This window comes from Diceros bicornis, chromosome 8 (genome assembly GCF_020826845.1).
Source record: "Diceros bicornis minor isolate mBicDic1 chromosome 8, mDicBic1.mat.cur, whole genome shotgun sequence".
Lineage (NCBI taxonomy): Eukaryota > Metazoa > Chordata > Mammalia > Perissodactyla > Rhinocerotidae > Diceros > Diceros bicornis.
The window spans coordinates 33,598,163-33,622,277 of record NC_080747.1 but is presented as its reverse complement, the minus strand read 5'-3'; the positions used below and the strand labels follow the sequence as shown (position 1 = coordinate 33,622,277).

The 24,115-nt window shown below is 46.2% G+C and overlaps 1 protein-coding gene across 15 annotated transcripts in view; it reads left to right on the top strand.

The window, feature by feature from the left end:
• The window catches only part of APBB2 (amyloid beta precursor protein binding family B member 2), a 355,319-nt gene that overhangs the window by 271,140 nt on the left and 60,064 nt on the right, over window positions 1-24,115 (top strand). For all 15 annotated transcript variants that reach the window (XM_058546954.1, XM_058546953.1, XM_058546952.1 and 12 more), the window contains 2 exons: window positions 11,598-11,744; window positions 15,746-15,873. In XM_058546954.1, coding sequence (XP_058402937.1) covers window positions 11,598-11,744; window positions 15,746-15,873 — 275 coding nt within the window. The remainder of the gene's footprint in view (window positions 1-11,597; window positions 11,745-15,745; window positions 15,874-24,115) is intronic.

Sequence of the window (24,115 nt, the reverse complement as noted above, 5' to 3'; positions counted from 1 at the left end):
AATGACCACAAAATCACTAGGAGTATTGATTTAGGAGTTACAGATAAATTTTAGCAAGTAGGTGAATTTTCAAATATGGAATCCACAAATAGTGAGGACTGACTGTATTTGCACTTGAGCTGTTCAGAGGAAGCACTTATTCAAGACCCAAGTAGCCTCATTCTTTTTATTTTATTTATTTTTTTTATTTATTTGTTCCCCCAAAGCCCCAGTGGATAGTTGTATGTCATAGTTGCACATCCTTCTAGTTGCTGTATGTGGGACGCAGCCTCAGCATGGCAAGAGAAGCGATACGTCAGTGCGCGCCTGGGATCCGAACCCAGGCTGCCAGCAGCGGAGCGCGCACACTTAAGCGCCAAGCCACGGGGCCGGCCCCCAAGTAGCATCATTCTTAATGGAATCATCTACTGGGCACATTTTAGAGTAGAGGATCAAATTCGTTCTGAATTGCCTCTGATATTCCCTATAGAGTATGCTTTTGGCTAACTGTTGTTGAGAATGATACTCTGTTTATTTCAGTGTTGCAATTTTCATATTGCAAGTAGACTTGTTACTAGTTGAGACTGGATGTGTAACTTCCTCATCTTCCCAGTGTCCCAGCTCTGACTCTCCTCTGCTTCCCCAGGTCCCTAGTCCCCAGGCCTCTGGGTACAGCCTGTCTCCTGACTTCACGCTCTCTCTGCTCCTTTCTTTGGACGAGCATCTCCTCTGGAGCTCACGTGGCCATCTTGCTCTCCCCAGCAAAATAAAATGGCCTACTTTATGTGTAGAACTTGGGTATTCATTATGGTTTTACTCTATGCTTACTCTGCAAATAACGTTTCTCAACTTTACAGCAGCAGAAATATAAGCTATAGTGTAAATCAGCCATGTGGAACTTGCCTCTCAGTCTTTTCCAAGACTCCCGTAGGGGAAACTAAAATACCATTCACACTTCCAGGAAGTAAGAATGGTTTCCCAGGAGTGAAGACATCTGCTGTTTATGTGCAGGAATAGAAGCGGATCCTGCCAGCCTAGCTTCTTGGCCTGGACTTGCACGGGCTCTTACTGAAGCTCGGAGAGTATGGGCTGCGAATCTGATATTTACTGCCACAGACTTGGCTTTTGTTGGCATTCGAGTGTCTCCAGCAGCAGAAGTTCCCTTTTGTGTAACATGTTCATTGTCCCACCAGGAAAAGTTTCTGTGGTTACTGTCAGATCATGATTCTTGGAGATGCTTCGTGGTGACTGAGTTGTCCTGGGCTTTGGGCTACAGCGAGTTAGGGCTGTCTGGGAAGGGTCATGATTGGGAGTTTGGCTAGGGGGGTTTGACAGGTGCCCTAGTCGGACATGCCAGGCGTTAGGTTTAAGAAGTCCCTGTCCCCCCACCCCCCTTCATGAGAGAGCCACCATTTCACATCATAGGAGAAATAGTCTTTTGCAGAAGCTTTTGAATTTTGGAACAGTTAAACAAAATATTGAGTTCTTTACTTGTTCGTTATTGCTTGGATAAGTGCAGGAATGGTCCAGATCATACTCTCCAAAGGCTCAGCATCTTGCCCCATGTCCAGAGGGTCCCATCTAATGAGCGGGTCATTGTACCACGAGCTTCTCAGTGGTCTGAAGCTCAGAGTCAGGGTTGGGACAGAGGGACATCATGACAAGGAGGTGTCTAGATCCCCCTGGCACCTAGAGAGGAAATTGGCACAAAGCTCTGCTTGGGGGCTCAGCTCCAGGACAGGACTGGGTTCAGCTGGGTGCCCTGAGCGTCCATCAAGAACCAACTGGAAGCCCAGATAGAAGGACTGCAAACACAGCAGGGGCTCAGGCTGTTCCTCGGTCCAGGGGTCCCAGGACCCTTGATTGTGGGCTGCAGTCTGCAGGCCTGTGTCAAGTCCCCACCAGCTAGCAAAGATGGAGCTCCTGATACACCAGATAAGGATTAGATTGGGCCCTGGGCAGGGATTAGCCCTCCGGTCTTACAGTAGAGAGACTTGGAGGCACATGATAGCCCCTGACCCTAGCCCTCATTACCATCCTAGTGAATATTTTTATGTAACTTTTATATCACTAGCCATGGCCTAGACCAGGATTTGTTGATAATTTAGAACTAATCATAATAACAGCTAACACCCTGAACGCTTACCATGTACCGTTCTAAATACGTTAGATGCATGATACCATTTTCTGCTCCCGATGTTCCTTAGGACATAAGTACTATCGTTGTCTCCGTTTTACAGATTAGAAATCTGGGCAGGTCAGTAGCTTGCCCTGCATTGCTCAGGAATTAAGTGGGGAGCTGGGATTCAAACCTGGGTGCTCTGGCGGAGTCCAGGCTATGTATATTTTGCTGTAGTAATAATGGCTGTACCAGGCTCTCTGCCGGGGCTCAGCATACACCCCCCTGAATCCTCACCGGCACCTGCGAGGGTGGGGTTCTCCCTCCGAGGATGCGGGGACTGAGGACAATTAACTTGCCGAGGGCACAGCCAGAGAGCAGTGGTCCAGGCTTCCCAACCAGATCTGGTCCACTCTTGCCATGGTCCCTCAGTCTGTCTCCAGCCCAAGGGTCTCCATTTGACAAACATTTATTGAGCGCGTAGTGTGTCCCGGGCCCTCTTTTGGGTGGTGGGGGTTCAGAGGTCCACGGAACAGGCCTGATCTCAAGAAGCCTCCTTCAGATTGAGCGTTAAGAACAGCTAATATGGAACAAAGAAGAGTGGGATCAAGACTGGGCCTAGGCTCCATCTGGTCCTCAGCTGTGTCACTTTGCTGAACTTCACAGAGCTGGTTTCCTCTTCTGTAACATGAAAGTAATAGTCCACCTTGAGATCAAACCCTCAGATCAGATTCTAGCTGCTGCTTATTTACCATGTGACCTTGGGCAATTCAGCTAAGCTCTCCAGCTCTCCAAACCTCAGTTTCTGCTTTGTAGGGTTGCGAGAACATGGGCTACATGTTGTATCACGTGTAGCATTTAGACTCAGCACAGAGTAAGCACTTGATAAATGGTCACTGCTAGAAAGATGATGATGATTATATGTGAAGATGTCTAACGCAATGTACCTACAAGTTTATGTTTAAATATGCACGTATACGTAATTTGTTCTGTGGCATTCAGAAAACATTGGGCTAAGGCTCTTGGTTGAACCCACCTCCGCTCAACTTTTCCATTGATAAAAATAGGCCTCATAATGCCAGCCTGGTTCCTGGGCAGGAAGTGACTAATGCAGTTAACTGTTTACGTACACAGCCTGGAGGCCTGTCTTTGGCACCGGTGATGAATCTCTGAGGCTCCTGGCCATGAAGATGTTGAAGGGGGCTCCTCTGCCTGCATCTTTGCTCAGCAGCCTGCAGTGGGCTGGTGTTAAAAAACTGGAGTGCATTTCCTCCAGAGAATGACTCCTCTTGTTAGCCACCCAGAGCATCCGGTCAGACTTACATTTCTCTCTGTAAATTAATAAGTTGACATTCTGGTTTTTGCTTTTAAATGTATATATATTGCTCATAATGTGGTGACAGTTCACCCTACTCAGCAGATTAACGAGAGTCGCTGTGGACCAGGCATCGTAAATGATTTGTCACTGCCATGGAACGCTGGGCTTTCTCTAGCAGCAGAAAGCCTTTCATTTAAGAGAAGGAGCAGGACTCTGGCTGAGGAGACCCAGAGCCCTCAGCCCCACGCTGGGCTGCCCCTTGAGCTTCACAACCCTAGGCCTTCTCGGACCAGCAGTGCTGTGGCCTGGAAGGATGAGAGCACAGGCATCAGGCAGTTGACTGCACTTGTATTTCCTTTGCCTCCGTGGAGACTCCTTACCTCCCGTGATCTGTTACCGTGGTTAACAGATGGTTGGGAAGGGTGGCGAGGAGCCGATGAAGGGAGGAGTGAAGGGAGGAAGGGTGATGGCGCCCCCTGGTGGACAGTGTGTGTGAGGGCACCCAGACCACCTCAGTGCTTAGTGCCTGTTGTGGAGGCTCTGTCATACCTCTGAGAAGTCTCAGGGCCAGCCTGAAGCAATAAATCTAGATCTGGGGGGCTTTGAAGTACTCATTCCATATCTGGGGGTATTTCCTTCTCCTCAGTGTGCTCCTGGCCTTGAATTCTCTGGGGCCTCTTTAGAATGGCACCAGGCCTCCCTGACCTGTGGTATCAGCCTGGTCTAGCTGTTGAGTACTTAAGACTGTGGAGGGAGGGCTTGTGCACATGTGGGGTTATAGGTCCTCTCTGAGGTCCCCAGGTGTAGAGTGAGGTATGCCTGCCCTTCTCTCTCTCTCCTTTAGGAAAGCCAGCATGGTTGCTGCTCCTAGGAGGCAGCGTGGCATGGTGACAGGAATTTGTCAGTATATAAACTTGGGTTTGAATGCCAGCTCCACCATATGCTAGCTGGTTACCTTAAGTTTATATGCCACTATGTCAGTCTACTCGGGCTGCCATAACAAAATACCATGGATTGGGTGGCTTCGATGACACAAGTTTTTTTTCTCATAGTCTGGAGGCTGGAAGTCCAACATCAAGGTGTTGGCAGGTTTGGTTTCTCCTGAGGCCTCTCTCCTTGGCTTGCAGATGGACACCTTCTTTCTGTGTCCTCACTTGGCCTTTTCTCTGGGTGTGCACATTCCTGGTGTCTCCTCCTCTTCTTATACGGACACCAGTCCTATTGGATTAGGGCCCCCACCCTTATGCCCTCATTTAACCTTAATTACCTCTTTATAGGCCCCGTCTCCAAATACAGCCACGTTAGGTGTTAGGGCTTCAACATATGCATTCTGAAGGGACACAGTTCAGTCCATAACACTCACCCTGTGCCTCAGTTTCCTCATCTGTAATATAGGAATAATAATAACATCTATCTCATATGTTACCATATGGATTAAGTTGATTAAATATGTAAAAGAAAGTATCTGGCATATATATATCTGTCACTGGTTCCTGGCACTGGCTCCTAAAACCCTTGTAATTTCCTAAGTGATAAGAGCACTAGGAGCGTCTTTTGTTCTAATGTTTGGTCTTTGACCCTAGTTCCTGACAGAGGGCTCCTAAATCCCTTGGACTTTCCTGGGTGATAGCAGTGTCTTTTGTTCTAATGAGGTGACCCTTGGGGGGCTCCTGGATGGGGGCCAGTCACCAGAAAGACCAAGCCATGATTAGAAGCTTGGAATTTTCAGCCTGCCCCCCACCCCCGTTCTCCAGAGAGGGGAGAGGGGCTGGAAATGGAGTTAATGATTGATCATACCTGTGTGATGAAGCCTCCATAAAAATCCCAAGAGTACAGGGCCCAAAGAGCTTCTGAGTTGGTGAACATGGGGAGGCACTGGGAGAGGGGTGTGCTCAGAGAGAGCATGGAAGCTCTGCCCTCCTTCCCACATACCTTGCCCTCTTCCATCTGGCTGTTCCTGAGTTATACCCTTTGTAATAAACCAGTGATCTAGTGAGTAAATTGTTTTCCTGAGTTCTGTGAGCTGCTCTGGCAGATTAATAGAACCCAAGGAGGAGGTCATGGGAACCTCTGATTTATAGCCAGTCAGAGCACAGGTGACAACCTGGCCTCGTGACTGCCATCTGAAGTGTGTATGTAGAGGGGGAGGTCTTGTGGACTGAGCCCTTAACCAGTGGAATCTCCATGTAGTGTCAGAATTGAGTTGAATTGTAGGAGACCAGCGAGTGTTGTAGAGAATTGCTTGGTGTGGGGAAAACTCCACACATTTGGTGACCAGAAGTGTCAGAAGTGATGTGTTCTACGTGAGGAGTAAAGGAGACACACAAGAGAAGTGAGTTTATCCCACTCAGTGTGTAGTGTACACACACATACTCCTAATAAATGCATGTGTGTTACTCCTCTCTGCCACCTCAGTCTTCCCCCACCCCCGTCCCCCTCCTCACCACCACATTCACAAGTGTTAGGGTTACGTATGACTACCACAGTACCTCAAGTCAGATTTTTCGCCAGGCTTCCTGTAGGAGTCTGTTTTCTCTTCTCAAAAATGGGGGGAATACCTCTTTCACTTGGTTGTGAGAATTAAACTAAATTAATTAGATAACTAATAAAGCACCTCTGATAGAGGAGCTCAATAAATGGAAATTCCCTCCCTCCTCATTCTAATTCTGAAACCCCCTCACCTAAGTACTAGTGAGAATACTGCTTTTAAGATAATAATAAATACTTAGAAATGTGTTGAAGACATATTGATGTCATGATTTCATTGCCACACAAAAATGCATATCTTGTGTCTTAAATGAGAAGCAAAACATGTTGACGTTATGATTTCAGTGCTGTGCAAACTGAGTCTTAAATAAAAAGCCTAAATGCAGTGCAGTGGCACCATCCCACTCCCCAGCGTGGCCTCAGACCATCGGCCTTTTTGAATCCACTTCGCCCTCCTCTGGCCACTTGAGGGACAGGAAGGAGCCCAGGCTACTGCCCTGCCCAGTTGGACCGTCTCATCCTTCCCAGAGAGACCTCTCAGGGAGAAGGAATGGGAGCTTTTGTTTCCTCTAAATAAGAGTGGGGAAGCAAAGACTCCCCAGTGACAGTTAAACATTTAAAGAATGTGCAGAACCACGTCTCAGTCCACTCCAGTGTGACCACCCTCACGCGTTCTCTTCAGCACATCAGTGGCTCAAACCTCGGTTCCTATAAATCTCAGAAGGGTTGCTTTTCTCAATGTTGTGTAGTGGCGAGTCAGCAAGCACTTTCCATATAGCAGGGGCAACGTTTAGGAACAGTCATCGCAGGCAGGAGCTGACTTGGGAATGGCACAGAGAGGGCAGAAATAAAGACGCATCAGCTTTGAAAGAATCCTTCCATTTTCATGTGAGGGGTTAAAATCACTGAAGCCATAAATCTCGGAAACCTGCATGGCTCCACGTTGGGCGTGAGGAAAGACTGAAGGCGCTGCTTCTTAACTGTGCTGCGTCTTCCCCTTAAATTTAAATAATTTAGCCTTGAGTCCCTATAATTGCGTGTGCTCTGAGGCATTTCCCAAATATAGAGAATGCGGTTGGTATTCCTGCCCCCTGACCTTGCAAGTTTCCAGAGCATTTACTAGGGACAGAGCCTATTTACTAGAGACAGAGGTGACCTGGGCTGAGAACCAGCCTCCATGAACCAACAGCCAGTAGTGGGTGAGGAGGCAGAGATGGATGCAGTTGACAGTGCTTCAATTACAGATCAGTCTTTAGTGCCTGGCACCTTGTAAGCACCACATGGATGTGAGCTATTATGACTGTCCTCTTTGTAGAAGAACCCGTGAGCGTAGAATATTAGCATAGAGTGTACTTTTCCAGTAGGGTTGTCTTGTTCTGAAAAATAGAAAGGGAGGAAAATTAAGTAAATGGCACTAGTGGGCCCAGGGCCCCAAAGGGCCAGGCGTCTTGTTTTCTGCCCGAATGCTTACTGTGTTGTCCACAGTCAGAGAGAAACAGCAGGAACAGCTGAAGCTTTCATTGGAGTCAGTGTAGAAATGCTCCTGGGTCCTCCCTGGCTGCTGAGGTCATTGCCACACTGAAAAATTAATCAGGCTGATTCGTTGCTTCAGCCGGATGGAGAACTGGGTCAGTCTCCACTGCAGAGTCCCCAGACACCTCTCCTGCAGATCCCACTGAGATGCTGGATTTGGAAAGCCTTTCGGTGTTTCAGAGAAAAGCAATAGCAAATAAAGCCTAATTTTATTTCAAACTGTGTCCGTAATGACAATGATCTACATTCCTATAGGTAATGACCACAAACACTGATTTTCTAGAGACTTCCCTGTTAGGGAGGCAATGTCCAGGGAGTATATTTTGGACCTTGAAAAGCCTGCGCGTTTTTACAACAGACTCTGTGAAAGTCATCTGAGGTCACAGCCCTTTGCTTACTGGCTGCTTTATTTCTCCCCGAAATCTGGACGGGTCAGAAGACTGGCCTCTGGGCAGAAATCAGGTCTGTGCTGTCTCTAATGCTCACAGTCGCTGGGAAGTGAAAGGAAGGGCTGTTCCTAACTCTTAAGGAAACATCCCAGAACACAGGATATCAAAGGTAATGAATGTACCCTAAATGGCCACGTTATTCTGGCCACCAGCATGAAATAAAAAAGGATACTCATACGGATCATATGTGAGCTATATGATTATTAAAAAGGTCCCTCTTCATAGTCACATATAGCAAGAATACATGCTTTTTTTCCACCCGATCCCAAGAGCACAGGTATAGAAGGTCTCCGCAGAGCAGTTCTTTACCCCCAGTACATGTACCTTAATTGGTGTCTTGATGAGTGAATACCCTGGTATTCAACCTCCTTGGAATTCTTTTAAAGTCCTTCATATTCTCAGAGCCTTTGGAAAGCTTGTGAAAGCTTTGGACTTTCTTTCCATAATACGCAAACATGCACACAATTTTGGATGTATTTTCAGGAGGTTTAGAACTTCCCGAAGCCCATCCATGGATCTCCCTCCCAGGTCCTCGGCCGGCCCTGTGATTCGCCCTGCCCCCAGTCACCCAAGGGATATCCTTAGTGACACTTGATTGCTAGTTGGAAAAACAAAGCAGGATTGACTGGCTGCTTGTTGGGAGCCTTCCCCAATCCTGGCACATTTGGCAGGGATCGGATACCTTGAGAAAACAGTGACCAGCTCTTCTCAACCATCTCCTTTGGGCCAGGCCCTATAAAGGTACTTAGCGTAAGCCATCGCATTTAATCATGCCAGTACCTAGGAGGTCCATACCATTATCTCACTGCAGCAGATGAGGAAACTGAGGCTCGACAAGATTAAGTAACTTGGCTTTGATCACGTGACTAATAAGTGGCCAGCCTGGGATTTGATCCCAGGTCAGTGACTTGAAAACCTGGGCCCTGGGCCACTATGCTCACTGCCTCTCCCCATTGTCCCTTACTTGTCTTGGTTCATGTCAACGGAGCTGTGTGACCTTTGGTGTCACAACCCAATGAATATGCCTTTCCAGTTTTTTGACATACTACTCAGAGCAGAGCATTTGGTCTTTTTGGCTCATTGATGTGTCTCCAGTACTTGGCATATAGTAGGAGTCAGTAAATATTTGTTAAATAAATGAATCCATCCATCCTACAAGGCTCGGCTCAGTACCACATCCTTCAGGAAGCTGTCCGTAACTCCGTCTCTCTGAGTTAAACTCCTCCGTCTGTGAGCAACTGACATGCATGTGTGCCTCTGTGTCCCCTTATTTCACATTGTGATGTTATGGATTCCCGCTTCATCCACTCTGTCACGAGTTCTCGAGAGCGGAGCTGTGTCTGACTCATTGCTCTCTGTCTCTAGGAACTCATAGGCACTCAATAAATGTTTATGGACTTGAATACACAATTGTTATTGTGCTGCAGGGTAATTAGGCTGAAATGATAAGTAATTCTTATAAATGAGTGTTAATTAGGATTACACGTGTAGTGCTAGACCAAATTGTAGCTTTTCTCTGTGAACTTTTTCAGTTTTTTAATATCTATACTTTAGTGTTGCTGTCAATTCAAGGATCATTTACGTTTTTGTCATTATCCCTCAATGGTTATAGAGCACCCACTGTGTGCTGGGCATTGAATGTGCAGCTTCGTGGACAATAACTCATTTAAGCCCCATCTTTGCTGCTGTGCACCAAAGCGGGCTCGCCTGGATGGAGGTGAGGCTTATACAGTAGAGGAGTTACTAGAGAGTTCCACTTCCCTCCTCTCTCCCCACATCCCATCTTGTCCTACCTTATAGTCCAAGGACAAGGCCCCCCCAGTTTTCTGCCAGCATGCTCTCTCCTTGCTTGCCCTCCCAAAGCTCAGGGGAAGGAAAAGTGGAAGGCCTGTGGGCAAATAAAGAATGAAAAGAGAGTCTTCTGGAGCCAGAGAGAAGAGAAGAAAGTGAACATTTGCTGAGGGCCTACCATGTGCCCGCTGCTTCCCTTCCTCATTTCCTGTGGATCTCCTGGCAGCTCTGTGGGCCTAGTACTATTATCATTTTTTAACTGCGTAAACCTAGATTCATGGAGGCTGAGCCCCGTTGATGGGAATATAGGAATTCAAACCCAGGACCACTGGGCCATAGAAATCGAGGCTTTGCCCTGTTTTGCCCTGGTCTGGGGCTCAGGAAGCAGAGTTGCAGGAGGGGCAGGCAGACCAGCTAAGAAACGTCCCAGCTGCTGACCAGAGGCCGGCCCTCGACGGGTCACGAGCCAGCCCCCGTGCCTGTGGGCCTCCTCTTCCCCTTGGAGCAGGTTCACTGCAGCAGATACCTGTGGACAGATGAAACCTGAGGGCATCTCCCGCGTCTTTCCCCAGGACGCAGGGTCCTGAGTAGCTGTGCAGCTGTCTCGGGGACGACCCTCTCTTGGTGCATCTGTAAAAGGCACCGTCAGCACACGGCAGCTGTTCCGCTCCAGGTGGTTACACAGGTGCCTTGGTACGTCCCTCTAGGACGTGAGGCTCTGCATGCTGTTCACTTAAATGGATTGTCTTTGGTATTTTTTCCCCCTGAGAAAGTGTAATTAGTGTAATCAGGAAGGAGCCATCCCGTCTGGGCCTGGGGGCTGAGAAGGAGGAAGCTGAACTAGACTGAACGTGGTCACTTTGGGATAGTGTGTTGCAGTTCTGCATTTTATTATGAAGTTCACTTTCGGAAGCTCGATAGGGTGTTTCTTGGGCACCATGCTGTTGGCTCCCAGGGAAGTGAGGCTCCTTGTCTTTCCTTCCTATCCTGGGAATGCGGTCTCTTCAACTGCTGTGCTGCTTGGATGGGACCCTGGGCCACAGAGAGGGATGATGGGCCCGGGGCCGCAGCGGGGCTGAGGGACCGCAATTCCGGCCGTCTGCGACCCTGGCTGTGACCTGCAAGGTGGATGCTGTAGCCAAATCCCCCTCACATCTCCCATGAATTTTTCTCTGTACGTCTTTGAATTTTTTACTTGTTGCAATATGCATACAGTACTTTTCATATTTTAAAAAAATTGAATAACTGAACTTTAAAAAGGAAGACAAGGAGCGTGGTCTCGAATAAAATGTCTCTAAATGATAAAAGAATAAATGGGATTTGTGCTTTAAGGTATCTCATAAGCCCCCCATTCTGCAGGCTTTTCAGGATTTGGTGCTAATAACAAATGCCATAGGATTTGAGACTTATTATCATGAAGGCACATTTTTCCCCGTTTTTCTTCATTTCTTGGTATTAGAGAATAGATTTTGCTTTATTATTATTAGAAACTAGTGCCTAACATATTTAATTCATTTTCTTTCCTATTGTCTTTTTCTAGGTGAGTAACAAATAACAGATCTCATGGGGGTTACATTTCTTACTATAAAAAAAACTACCTCATAATAAATAAAGGAGCTTAGAAATTTTTATACCTGTTAGCCCTATAATTCTACTTCTAGTAATCTATTCTAGCAAAAAATCTGAACACACACACACACAAGTTAGGCAAGAAGATATTTATCACTACATTTTTTTAATAGCACAAAAGTTACAATTTAATTTTCAATGATAGCAGATTAGATGATTGAATATTGATGATTGAACATTATGTAGCAATTAAAGATGCATTAAGCATGCCTGTAGAGAATTTTAGGGTAAATTGACAGAGATTGACCTGTGACCAATGAGTAATTTCCTGTTCTCTGACTCTGCCTCCTAGTGTTTTGCCGTGCGCTCTCTGGGCTGGGTGGAAATGGCAGAGGAGGACCTTGCCCCTGGTAAAAGTAGTGTGGCAGTCAACAACTGCATCAGGCAGCTTTCTTACTGCAAAAATGACATCCGAGATACAGTCGGCATCTGGGGAGAGGTAAGTAACAGGTGGAAATAATTAATGGCAGGCTTGTTTAGGTTCCGCTGTGCTTCCTGAAACCCCAGGGCTCCGTGAGACATGATGGTCAGGGCACTGAAGGTATTGAGCAGTTGCTTCTTCCCGTAAAGGCAGGTAGTGTGGGCAGGGTGATTTATCTGTTAATGCTGCCAGATCCCAGTGAGGACCGGGTCCCTGGGAGAGACCATCTCTCGGTGTCTAAATGACAGGGTCTAACCTGGGGTCCCCAAGCCCCCAGGGATCCATGGATGGACTTTAGGGCCCAGAAACCCCCTAAACTTGCATGCAAAATTGGGTGTGCCAGTATCTAAAAGCAGTTTTCCAGGAAGAAGACCCATGCCTCTCTCAAAGTATATTCTCAAAGAAGAGTATGTGGCCCCCACATACATACAAAAGTTTTGATGCCCCTGCTCTAAAAGTTGACACATCATCCTTTTATAACACATTCTTCTTTATATTTATAATCTGAAAATCAACATTATACATGAGTTCTGGGCTTGGTACCTATATACTCTTTCTCACCATGAAAAAAGTAATTCCATTTTGAAATGTTAGTTGAGATAATTTCAGAAAGGAAAGTAATAAATAAAAATACCAAATTTATATAAAAATCATATGAAACAGGAAAAGCCATATTCCCACCGTGCTCTGAAACCTGTAGAACAAGTATATGGGGAGGGTCTTGGAACAGTGCTTGCTGCGTGAATCTACCCCATGCGGTCCATCCCCAGTGAACAGAGCTTTGGTAGCGGAAGTTTGCTTTCTGATTGGGCTGTTTGGAGCTCCAGTCACATTTTATCCTAGCAGCACTGTCATGGTGGGAGGGAGCTTCCCATGGTGGAGTCCTTGTACCTTAGAATGGAACTGAGCTGCATTGCCAACCAGACTTTTAGAACCCAGGCATGAGGGGAGAAGAGAGAGAATGTTCTCCTGTCCAAGAAAAGGACGCTTTTTTGGTATTTGCCTTTATATCCTTTTACTACGTTACCTCCCACCCAAAAACCCAGGCCTGTCTTTCCCACCACATTATCCACCTGTCTTCTCTCTCCTTCAGTCAAAATGCTATTCTGTCAAAGGAACAAATGTCAGCTATGATTTAGAAGGAAGGTTGGCATAATTTATACTAATATATGAGAGAATGATGAATGCCACCAGATATTTGCCATTTTAGAAGAGCTTAGTAAGATTGTAAAGGAATCTCCAATTGGCAGGATTCCAACAGGACAAAGTGCTTTAGATGGGGATATGGGGAGCAGCCATGCCTGAAAATCTGCTATGCCTTCCCCCCTAGTTAGACCCCTAGGCCATTTCTATTTTTCTCAGTTCTTTCCTCTCCCTCTGGAACAATAAATTTTTCAGTCAGTGTTTCTAGTTCATAGTATATAGAGTACAGCTCGATGCTTAGGGTTATGAGCTATGACTTTTTGCCGTGCCTCAGCACACACAGCACGACTTCTTAAATGTTTGTTAAATGGCTGGCTGAAAATAAAGTCATGACTTTCGGATGAGTTTCTCCTCTTTAGATGATATCTGCATAAGTGTCGGTTGTTTTGGTAACAAAAACCAATTCGCAGGACTTTACAGTGGTCAACCAGGAGCTGCTGTGTACTGATGAGAAAACTGAAAGGGTCTATGTGGAAAGACACAAGTGTGCTAAATGAACTCAGGAAAAGCCACGAGGTGTTTTCATTCAGGGACACTCCACACTCAGCCAGCCATTCTTATCTTAGATTACCCGCTGGTAGGTGTCATGGGTTCTGTCCAATAATGCAAAGATTGTCGGCAGAGTTAGTTGATGAAGACAGTCTTTGTTGCCTTTAGGGGGACCAGTTGTGGTTTCTAAGCTTAATCAACCCAAGGGAAATGCATCGCCTAGCTCTGTGAGGGGGGACTTGACCTCGCTATGGGTCACATCTAGAAAGCATGTTTAACATCAGCTAAAACAAAGCCTTTCAGAGTCTGTTAGTACCTACAAGGTGTTTGCCATGAAGCAAACACCCCTTCTGCGCAGAAGGGAGTTACCAAGTGGGAGTTGTACTGGGGGCCACCCCACAGTGGGTCTGGCTGAAGGTCTTAGGCTGCAGTCAATGCTCAATTCCTGGTGGGAAGGGACAAAGAGAGAAGAGGAGGAGAAGGCACCAAGACACCCCAGACAGCTCTCCGTTATCCCAGAGCACATCACTGGTTGACCCTGGGGCACCTGGGACCTGCTCTGCTCTCTGGTTCCCAGCTGTCCAGGGCTCTGTGATCATGCAGCTCCTGAGCACGCTGCATGGCAGCCCTCAACTAAAGGCTGGAGGAAAGGAGCACAGCCTCTAGTGGAAGGATGGGGTGGAGGACTGCAGCCCACCTCTGTAGCTTGGCTCCTCTCCTTGGCTCTGCTGACCGTTGCTTAGCTACTGGCCAGTTACCCTCCTCCATGAGGTGCTGGGAAACTGAATCTCTCAGGACCTGCACCTCCATCGTGATTAATCTACAAACTGGGTAATTAAGAGTTGGCATTTTGCCGAGGGTCTGGACACAGCTGTGACCTTGACGTATGGACAGACAGAGGCCCTGCTCTGCGGCAAGCCGAATGAGCTGCAGTTCCCCAGCAGAGACACTGGGGGCACCGTAGGTCTGAGGTGGCCTGCAGCCTGTTGCTGCGGGCTCTGTGGAGACCGTGCAGCTGCAAGTTCGGCACAAGTTGTGTTTTCTGCCAGTGTTCTCATCTGGAAATGGCTTTCCTGCCCTTCAGGAAGATTTCGGGTCATCCTGGATCTCAGTCATAGGCTCTCAACTTAAACACTGGCCAGCAGACGCCCTGAGATACCCATGTCTGCCCCTGAACAGCAGAGCTTGTGTTCACTCTGAGAACCTTGGGTGGGAACCTAAAACATCATTCTCAAAAACCAGACCAAAGAACAGTTTGTCTGTCCCGCGTTGGGATTTGAAGATCCACCAAGAAACCCATTGTTCTGCCCCGCTAGGCCTCCGTAGCTTCAATGCTCAGCATCTGGGCTGACCGACGCCTTCAGGAGACACAGTCTTTCAGTTGTACAGCAAATGTTCGATAATTTCTTAAAATGATGCCTGAAGGTCTGCAAGGGGAGTGAATTTGAATAGCCTAGCATTTCTGCCCTCAAAGAGCCAACATACACGGTGGGGGCGGGGAGACAGGAGACTAAAACCTGAAAACCTGAAGAGCAATGCAAGAGACGAGAAACCTCGGCCTCCCCCACGTTGGTATTACAGTAGCGCCCGTGTAACTGAAGGCATCACAGCTTCTCTGTTCAACCTTGAGCAAATTACCTAACCTTTAAGCCTCAGTTTCCCCAGCTGCTAATTGGAGAGAGTAACAAACCAAGCTCTCAGGGCACATTAGAGAGTTCATGGGCCAGTGTACCTTAAGCATGTGGCATAATATCTGGGATGTGATAAAGTCATATAAATGTTAGTTATTGTAGTACCGAGAAATGTCACAACGCTGCCCCTGCCATCTGCCAGCCACATCACACAGATATGAAGTGGTGTAAAAGTTGAGAAGAAATGGACGTCGTCGTGGGCCTGTGAGGGCCGTCAAGGGGTTGCCGGTGGGGTCTGACTTGAGGGGATGCCTGAGGGGAGGGGGCTTGTGAGAGGACAACTGGCGTGAGTTAGTACAAGGCCAGATTCTCCAGGGAACCTGCCATTAGCCTTTTTTCTTAGAGTAAAGATTCAGAAGTGTAAATAATTAAAAATAAGAGCCAGCTAAAAAGCCAGGCTTAGGGACACATTTCAGAGGACTTGGAGAGGGAAAGAGAAATTGGGTATGTGAGAGGGATATGAAAGATTTACGAATATTTTAGTCAGAAAAGGATATTTCTCTCTTAGAAAAACAAGTTATAGAGGCAAGGGGTGGCTTCTTTTGATCATTGAAATGACATCCCTAGATAGCCACAAACATGATGAGGATGTATAGCTTCAAGAGGAAGGTGACGTGTTTTCTCGTTGGCTCCCAGGGGAAGGACATGTACCTGATCCTGGAGAATGACATGCTCAGCCTGGTGGACCCCATGGACCGCACTGTCCTCCACTCGCAGCCCATCGTGAGCATCCGCGTGTGGGGCGTGGGCCGAGACAACGGCCGGTGAGTGCACTGGGGCGGTGTGGTCGTTTGTCACACCAGGTGCCCCAGTTTTAGCTTAACACCAAAGTGTGGTCCGCTGTTATTGCACTTCGCTGAATATGAAAGTTGACAGTAGACTCTCTTGAGAACTGTAAAAAATTAAAGCACATCTCTACTTCCCTGCCTCATAAACCCTCCAACCTACTTCCCTTCCTGGTTTCTGGACCTCAGACCTTTGTCAACTCTGGATCCTGCCTCGAATTCTGCATATGTCTCCTCCTGCTCATCCTCATTCACCGAAGTTCCCACCTCACCCACGCTCTCTGAACCCCTGCTTTTTTTTTTCCCCCTCTCTTCTCTGCAGTCTGTTTTAATCTTTCTTTTCATCCATTTGAGTCTCAGCCATTTCAGACACCCTTCTATTGGTATTTTCTTCATCGAGTGCTTGCTTGAAGGGAGAGGTTGTACAGCCTTTAATCTTAAGCTTCAGATCATTAAATTATGATGTTCTGGAACTTCCGGGGTTTGGGGTTGGCTGAACTTTTATAACACTTGAAACATCTGGTCATATCAAAATTCCATTCAATGTGTATTTTTCTGAAATTCTACTGGAAATTATTTGCAGCAAGTGATTCTTACTTAGGTGTGTTGTGAATGTTCTATTCTCCAGGATGACTGGAAACAAGGAAGTTCTGATTTTCAAATGCATACTCTAATAAAGTGGCAGTTATCACAGACATCATCCTTGGATACCATTGTTTAGTAATAGGGCTGCATTAAGTGCATTTAACTCTTAAATTATAATTAATCCTTGGCAACTCTTGAGGTACCTGAGGATCTTCTAGCGTTTAGGGAAGAACTATAGGATGTTTAGTTATCGCTTTGTTGAAAATGGCGAAGAGCACTGCAGAAGCAGCTGAAAATCCCAGATGACAGAGAGATGGCTCTCCTGGGCTAGTGGTTCCATCCCTGGGCATTCTGGTTTATTGGGGTTGTGGTGCTCTCTAGGGGGCTCTGCCTTGGCTTATCCCAGCCTTTGTCTACCACGGCTGGGCATTAGTGGATTTGATGGTCTTTGGATTCAGTTCCAAGTTGTAAGCCAGAAGGGAAAATGGTTAAGCATTCATCAGTCAAAGAACAAGCATTTTTCCTGGAACCAGATGTGAGAAATGGTCTGCAAAAGAGAGAACTAAAGTGTCCTCCAACTGCTGATTGGATAAACCTTCCTGGGAGTACAGTTGTGTCTGAGCTTTTGTAACAATGATGAACGGTGACAGCTGGGCAGGTGCTTTGGGGGGACTGCGTGGATAGATTATGCATACACACCTGTCATTCACTTGCTTGGCACAGCTGTAGCACTGGCATGATGTGTTGACATGAATTGATTAATTTTACAAGGAAAATACCTGCTGCTGTTTGTTCATCATTAAAAACATTTAGCCTTGATGGAAGAGTGTAAGATGCTTGATCCTGCCCTGGTTTCTCTCCTCCAAGTTTGTTTTTAAGGCAAGAGCCAAGGTGAAGGTCATTATATATGTGTACAACTAGATGGGGTTGTGTTTTCTTAAGGTTAGGCTGTGAGCGGATTTCACTGATAGGTTTTCAAGCCACCCTAGCTCTTCAAAGTAAGGACAGACACTACATATTCAGGGAGAGAAAAATGATTCAAACTCCGGTTGAGAAAATTATCCAAGCTCTGAGCCTCAATGTCTTTCATCTGTGAAATAAGGATCATAATAAGGACCACAAAGCACGTGTGTTTGTGCCTGTGCGTATGTATAGTAGTTGGCACAGTGATGGGCACATGGCAAATGCTTAATAAATGTTAGCTCTTGATTTGTTAAAGCAACGTACGCTAGCAGATACAGCTAATTACATGGCTTCCTTTCAAAGATGGGCAGCGGGGGGTGGTCAGACCTCAGAGATTTCAAGGACAGTTTATCATTTGATACAGAGGATGAGAGGCTGTTCCAGACACTATGAGTTCAGTTGTCGTGCAAAGCAGGAAAAGCCCCCAGCCTCTGCCCGTCAATGACAGCAGTGTAAATTAGGTTACATTGCCTTGGTTATGTTTTTGAGACGTGGGCTGGGTTGCTCATGTTTTTGAAACCTCTTCCTACTCTTCCTCAGTGGTAGCGGATAAGTGAAATTTAGAAATGCACGCGGGGTTCCACATCAGCTGTGAGGACCTCAGCGAGCTCATGTTGGGGTTGGGGGCCCTTGAGCCAGACTGCTTTTGGAAGCAGTAAATTAAAAAGTGTGTTTGCCAATGAAAGGTTCTCTTTCTCCCCATTGGGCCCCTGAGTTTTCATTCCCTAGAAGAAGGAGCCTTTGTATTCCTGCTTTTTTTTTTTTAACTTTTGCTTTTGCTTTTGATTTTTTTTTTTTACAGCAATTTACAAGAGCAAATTCAATTTGTAATGCTGCAGAGGAAAGGGGTTTTCACTTTGCATGAATAAAACATAAAAGTGCTTCATTTTGCTTGCAAAAATGAGCCCATTTCGCATTCTCTTTTGTAACTTTCCTTGCTGAGAAAATGGAATCTCTTAGGGGATTTCTTGATGTGGTTAAAATGAAGAGGAAAAGTATGTATACCAGAGGCTTGAAGGGCGCAAAATCTTTCTCGAAATTCAGAATGTTTCACTGAGCCATGTAATTTCAGAATTTATAGTTATTTTGGGTTTAGCATTTTCTTAAGGCTTTCAAGTGGATTTGATTTGCTCTGAAGAAATTTCTCATGGGGTAAGTTTACTTTGGGTGAGGAGGTGATGGGCTATGACGCCCCCCACTGATCCCCAAGGTTGATTTGGAGAAACTTGTTATTATGAACGGCTAAGGAGTTGTAGCCACATCAGATGTCAGTTCTCTGTGGGGTGTTGGTTTTTGAGGACTGGGCTGAAGTTTCTGTCTTGTTCTTGAGAGTCGTTTGCATTTGCATTATCGCCTGGCAGAGAGGGAGCTCCCTCCTCTCTCTTGGCTGTTCTGTATTTTGGTTTCTTTTCATCACGGGGAGATAAATGTCAAGGCTCCCAAACACAAGATTGGTGAAAGGGGTTTCCTGAGCCTTGTATTTCTTTTTTTTTTTTTTTTTCCTTTTTAAATTTTATTTTATCACGGTAAGAACACCTGACATGAGATCTACCCTCTTAAAAGAGTTTTAAGTGTACCATGCAGTATTGTTAACTATAGGCACAATGTTGTACAGCAGATCTTGAGAACTTGTTCATCTTGCATAACTGAAACTTTGTCCCCATTGATTAGCCTCCCCATTGCCCCTTTCCCCCCCGGCCCTGGCAAACACTATTATACACTTCTATGAATTTGACTATTTTAGATACCTTACATAAGATGGAATCATGCAGTATTTGTCCTTCTGTGACTGGCTTATTTCACTTAGGATAAAGTCCTCAAAATTCATCCACGTTGTGGTATATTGCAAGATTTCCTTCTTTTTTAAGGCTGAATAATATAGCTTTGTATTTCTAATCAAAGGCAGCCCTGGGGAGCGCCTAGATTGACCTCCTCAGCTCCTGCCCACTGTGGGAAGGAAGGCGTCCTCACGTGTGTGAATGTGGCTCTGGCCTTAGAGCTGGCATTTTGCCCCCAGTGACCAGGGCAGACGACCACAGTCCCACCTCTCCTCTTGTCTCTGTGGGCCTGCCAGGCTGCCATTCCAAGGACGGGTGGGAGAAATATCACCACCCTGTTTCAGGGGCCCATGCCAATCCCTGGCCATAGCTCTCTTCTTACTCATTCGGGCCCTGGAAAGCAGTTTTCACCTTATTCTTTTATACAGGTATCAAAAGCAAGCAAACATAATGTCTGTATATAGGGGACTTTAAACAGGGACTCTCCTCGCCTCTTGTGGCAGATATGAGTCCATCTTCTGGGAAGGGGCACACAGAACCTTGTGTATGTTGCCAACAAGCAATAAAGTCTGCTCATCCCATCTCTTTCCCACAAGAAAGGCAAGTGGGTGGATGGTATAGTCGGAGGGTTTCAGACCCCATAAGTGGCATTTTCATAAATGACTTCCATCAGTGTACCATGGACACTGATCAAGTAAGATGTTCATAGACTTTCCTTGAGGAAAAAAATAGATTCTTGGGTCATTTGGGAAACCGGGTTAAACAAAGTGCAATAGGCCCCCTTACTCTGGACCCTCTCGGTGGTTTTCCTATGCTAATATGCTCTGGAACCCTTTTCTTCATGGAAATACAGTCATGTGAAACACACTTTGGTCAGTAAACTCATTGATGTAAATTAGTGGCAACACTAGATTGCTGCTTTTGTTTTTAAGAAAAATTGGAATTACTTTTAATAAATAACTGTTGAGCCAGCGCTGAAGGCATAGTGGTTCAAGTTCGGTGCCCTCCACTTCAGTGGCCCTGGTTCGGTTCCTGGGTGTAGAACTACACCACTCGTCTGTCATAGCCATGCTGTGGTGGCGGCTCGCGTAGAAGAACCAGAAGAATTTATAACTATACACAACTGTGTACTGGGGCTTTGGGGGTGGGGGGAGGGAGGAGGAAGATTGGCATGAAATGTTAGCTTAGGGTGAATCTCCCCCTGCAAAAAAAGTTAAATAAATAAATAAATAAATAAATAAATAAATAATTGTTATAACTGGAGACCCCATTGGGCCTGCTCTAATGAAGATAAAATTCTTTCATAATTAATGGCAGCCATCACGGGCATGTGCACAATTGCTTTTAAAAAAGTACTTTCTTGGGGCCAGCCCCATGGCCTAGTTCAGCATGCTCCGTTTTGGCGGCCTGGGTTCATGGGTTCGGAACGTTCCCAGGCACAGACCTACACCACTCGTCAGCCATGCTGTGGCAGGGACCCACATATAAAAAATAGAGGAAGACTGGCACAGATGTTAGCTCAGGGCTAATCTTCCTCAGCAAAAAAAAAAAAGTACTTTCTTGTGCAGTTTAAACATTGACCTTGTGATATTATTTATGCTTATAGTTATATAGCAAACCTCTCTTCACAGAAGGTATTTTATACATCTCTTTTCTGTTTTTGGTGAACAACTTTTAGTAAAATCTTACCATGTGATAGATTGTTCATAAATTTCCAGATGACTTTATCTTTGACTAATTGTTTTATCTGGTTAAGATCTCAGGGAACTTTTATCTAAAGAATATAGTAAGTCTCAAGTGTACTGAATATTTTTTTCAAAATCTCTTTTCCTAGAATATTCTCAACTGGTTTTATCCACCAAGACCCTGGTGTACGTTGTTTTAGAAGGCGGTTGCCAGCACGTAGTTCATGCTCCTCTTTTCCTGCCAGTATTGTTTTGTTTTGACTTCTTTTGAAAACAATTGATTAATTTTGGGGCAGGGGGAGAAGGGGTATGTGGAGGGTCCTGAGTAATACTGGAATTAATGAGTTAAAATATGCAAAACTTTAACTCATAGGGTTTTAAATTTAAAAGGTGGTTTAGTAACCAATGTCTTTTGACCTCTTTGTTTTAGAGACTAGGACACTGAGGACAGAAGGATGTGGTTTACCTTAGGTGACCAGCCCAGTTGTTGCAGGGCAAAGAACAGACTCCTGGTATTTTCCTCTGTCCAAATAGGACATTCCTCTGTTGAACCTGACAGGAGACGATGGATGGTCTAAAATAACCCAGGGTCAGCAGGGAGACCAGACTCTAGGGCCTGGTCCCCCGTCAGTAAGGATCTGGCTTCTTAATTGAGGAGATAAAACCACAACTGTGAATTGAAAGCAGAGGTTGACAGACTATGGCCCCGAGCTCAGAATGGTTTTTACATCTTTAGTGGATTGTTTAAAAAAAGGAAAAGAAAAAAGAATACAACTGTGGGGGACGCAATACTGCCCAGCTCTTTACAGAAGAGAGTCAGAGTGATAATGCATTCAGGATAGAATTAGGCCACCTTTGTGGCTGCTGTAGGAAGTGGCTGTGGAAAAAGCAAGTCCTTTTGACTGTCTCTCTCCTTTACTATCCGTATCTCAGTTCTGCCAGCTTTACCCGGGGTCCCTGTAAGCATTGCTCAGCCTCACTGCTGCTTCTAGAGCCTACTCTTTGTGTACTAAATAGGGTCCAGGCCAGGCCACCGCACCAAGTGCTCCAAAGTCCCCTGGCTGAAATACTAGAGGTTAGTTCTCCTGTAGCAGTCTGCAGCAAGCAGTACTGTCTGAGGGGGCAGCCCTGTGCCCCGCAGGCTCAGGCTCCTTCTAGGTTGTTGCTCTGCTATCCCTCCAGTGTCATTCTGGTCTAACTGGGCCAAAGGACTTGTTTCTAGGTTGAAGACGACCTGGAACTTGCATACCTCATATGATGATCACCTTCTGTTCACATCTCATTAGGACTCTGGGAAATGGAGTCTCTAGCTGGGCCAACAATTTTCAAGTTAAAACTACTATCAAAAAAAAAGAAGTGAGGGGCCGGCCTGTGGTGTAGTGGTTAAGTCCGGCGCACTTTGCTTCAGCGGCCCAGGTTCACGGGTTTGGATCCCGGGCACAGACCTACACCACTCCTCAGCCATGCTGTGGTGCAACCCACATATAAAGTAGAGAAAGACTGGCACAGATGTTAGCTCAAGGCTAATCTTCCTCAAGCAAAAAAAAAAAAAAGAGGAAGATTGGCAACGGATGTTAGCTCAGGGCGAATCTCCCTCAGCAAAAAAAAAGAAGAGGTGAAATTACTAGCATTCTGACACAGTCTGAAAATGAATCACCTCAACTTTCCCAGCCTCTTGCTTCCTCTGCCAGTTATTAAGCTGCTGCTGTTATTAAACCCACCCTTCTCTGCTCTGCTTTGAGGGGCCGGGGCTGGGACTCTGCAAAACACATTTCTGTGTCCCTGGTTTGCTGCCTGTTAGACTGTGACTGGAAGGAGACTGCAAGGCTCGAGGAGGAAGAAGGGACTTGCTCCCTCCTTTGCTTCTTGTTTCTGTGAGCAGCATCTGAGAAAAGCTTCTTCATCCCGCTGCGCCAGTTCTGACTCCACTTTGTGGTTTTCCCAACACTCACAGAAATGCAGAACCAGCTTGATCACACCCCTTCTTCAGAGCCACCGGCAAACTAGCTGGTGGCCCTCCTTAAAGGTCTGGATTCCTGGGGCCGGCCCGGTGGCACAAGCGGTTAAGTGTGCGCGCTCCGCTGCGGTGGCCTGAGGTTCGCCGGTTCAGATCCCACGTGCAAACCCACGCACAGCTTGTTAAGCCATGCTGTGGCGGTGTCCCATATAAAATAGAGGAAGGACGATGGGCACGGATGTTAGCCCAGGGCCAGTCTTCCTCAGCAAAAAAAGAGGAGGATTGGCATCGGATGTTAGCTCAGGGCTGATCTCTTCACAAAAAATAAAAAAATAAAGGTCTAGGTTCCTGGCCCTTGGGGCCCCTCCTTGAAGCCTAGAGACACCGACACCAGCCGAGCAAGGCCTCCTCCTCAGTGTCAGAGGTTTTGCTCCATGGGGCTCCTCCCTCAAGCTTCTAGGTTTTGTTAATTCCGACCTCTGTCCTTTGTTCCCTCAACCCTGTGGGTCACAGCCCCCTCTTGCATTTGCTGCCTCCATGACAACTTCTTCATGTTCCCTTTTTGCCTTTTTAGTTACCTAGTTACAGTTCTTTATATGATCTCCTCTCTGTTCAGATAACTGCTATGGTTTCTGTCTCCTGCCTTTCTCTCCTTGGTTGACCCTTAAACTGAATTAGCAATGACGAAGGAAGGCAGCCATTTACACACAGCGCAGAGGGCACGTCTGCCAGAGCCAGGCATTTGAGAGAGCTCCTTTTTTGAGTAAGCGGGTGAGTGTGGCTGTCCTTTCTCTTCAGCTGCACCACCCCATAGCTGACGCAACAGTGCTTGTGCCAAGGAGACTTCCTTTCTAAATTGGTAGAAGTTGTCAGTGATACAGGACAGTTCTGTTTTAGGTGACAGCGATCTAGAAATAGTGGGCCTCTTGGGTTTTTAGCTAATCTGAAAGTTATCTCTATTTTCCCTTTGCCATTGTTTCTTTTCCTAGGAATATTTGGGAGGAGAGAGGGTGTCTCCATGTGAAGGATGGAGAGCTTCCTAATGACATCTAGTCAGAGGGTTCTCTGAGCCAGACAGTAATGGAAGATTGATGGAATTCCAAGATCTGCTGATAAAAGTTTAATCTAGGGTTTGTGCTGTCTTGCCTCAGGGAGAAAAGTCTTCAGGGAGCCAGCAATAATTCTCTCCCTATGCTACAGTATTATCTTGACCTCTAGATTTAATTTCTTTTTAGTACAGCCGCATGATAAGC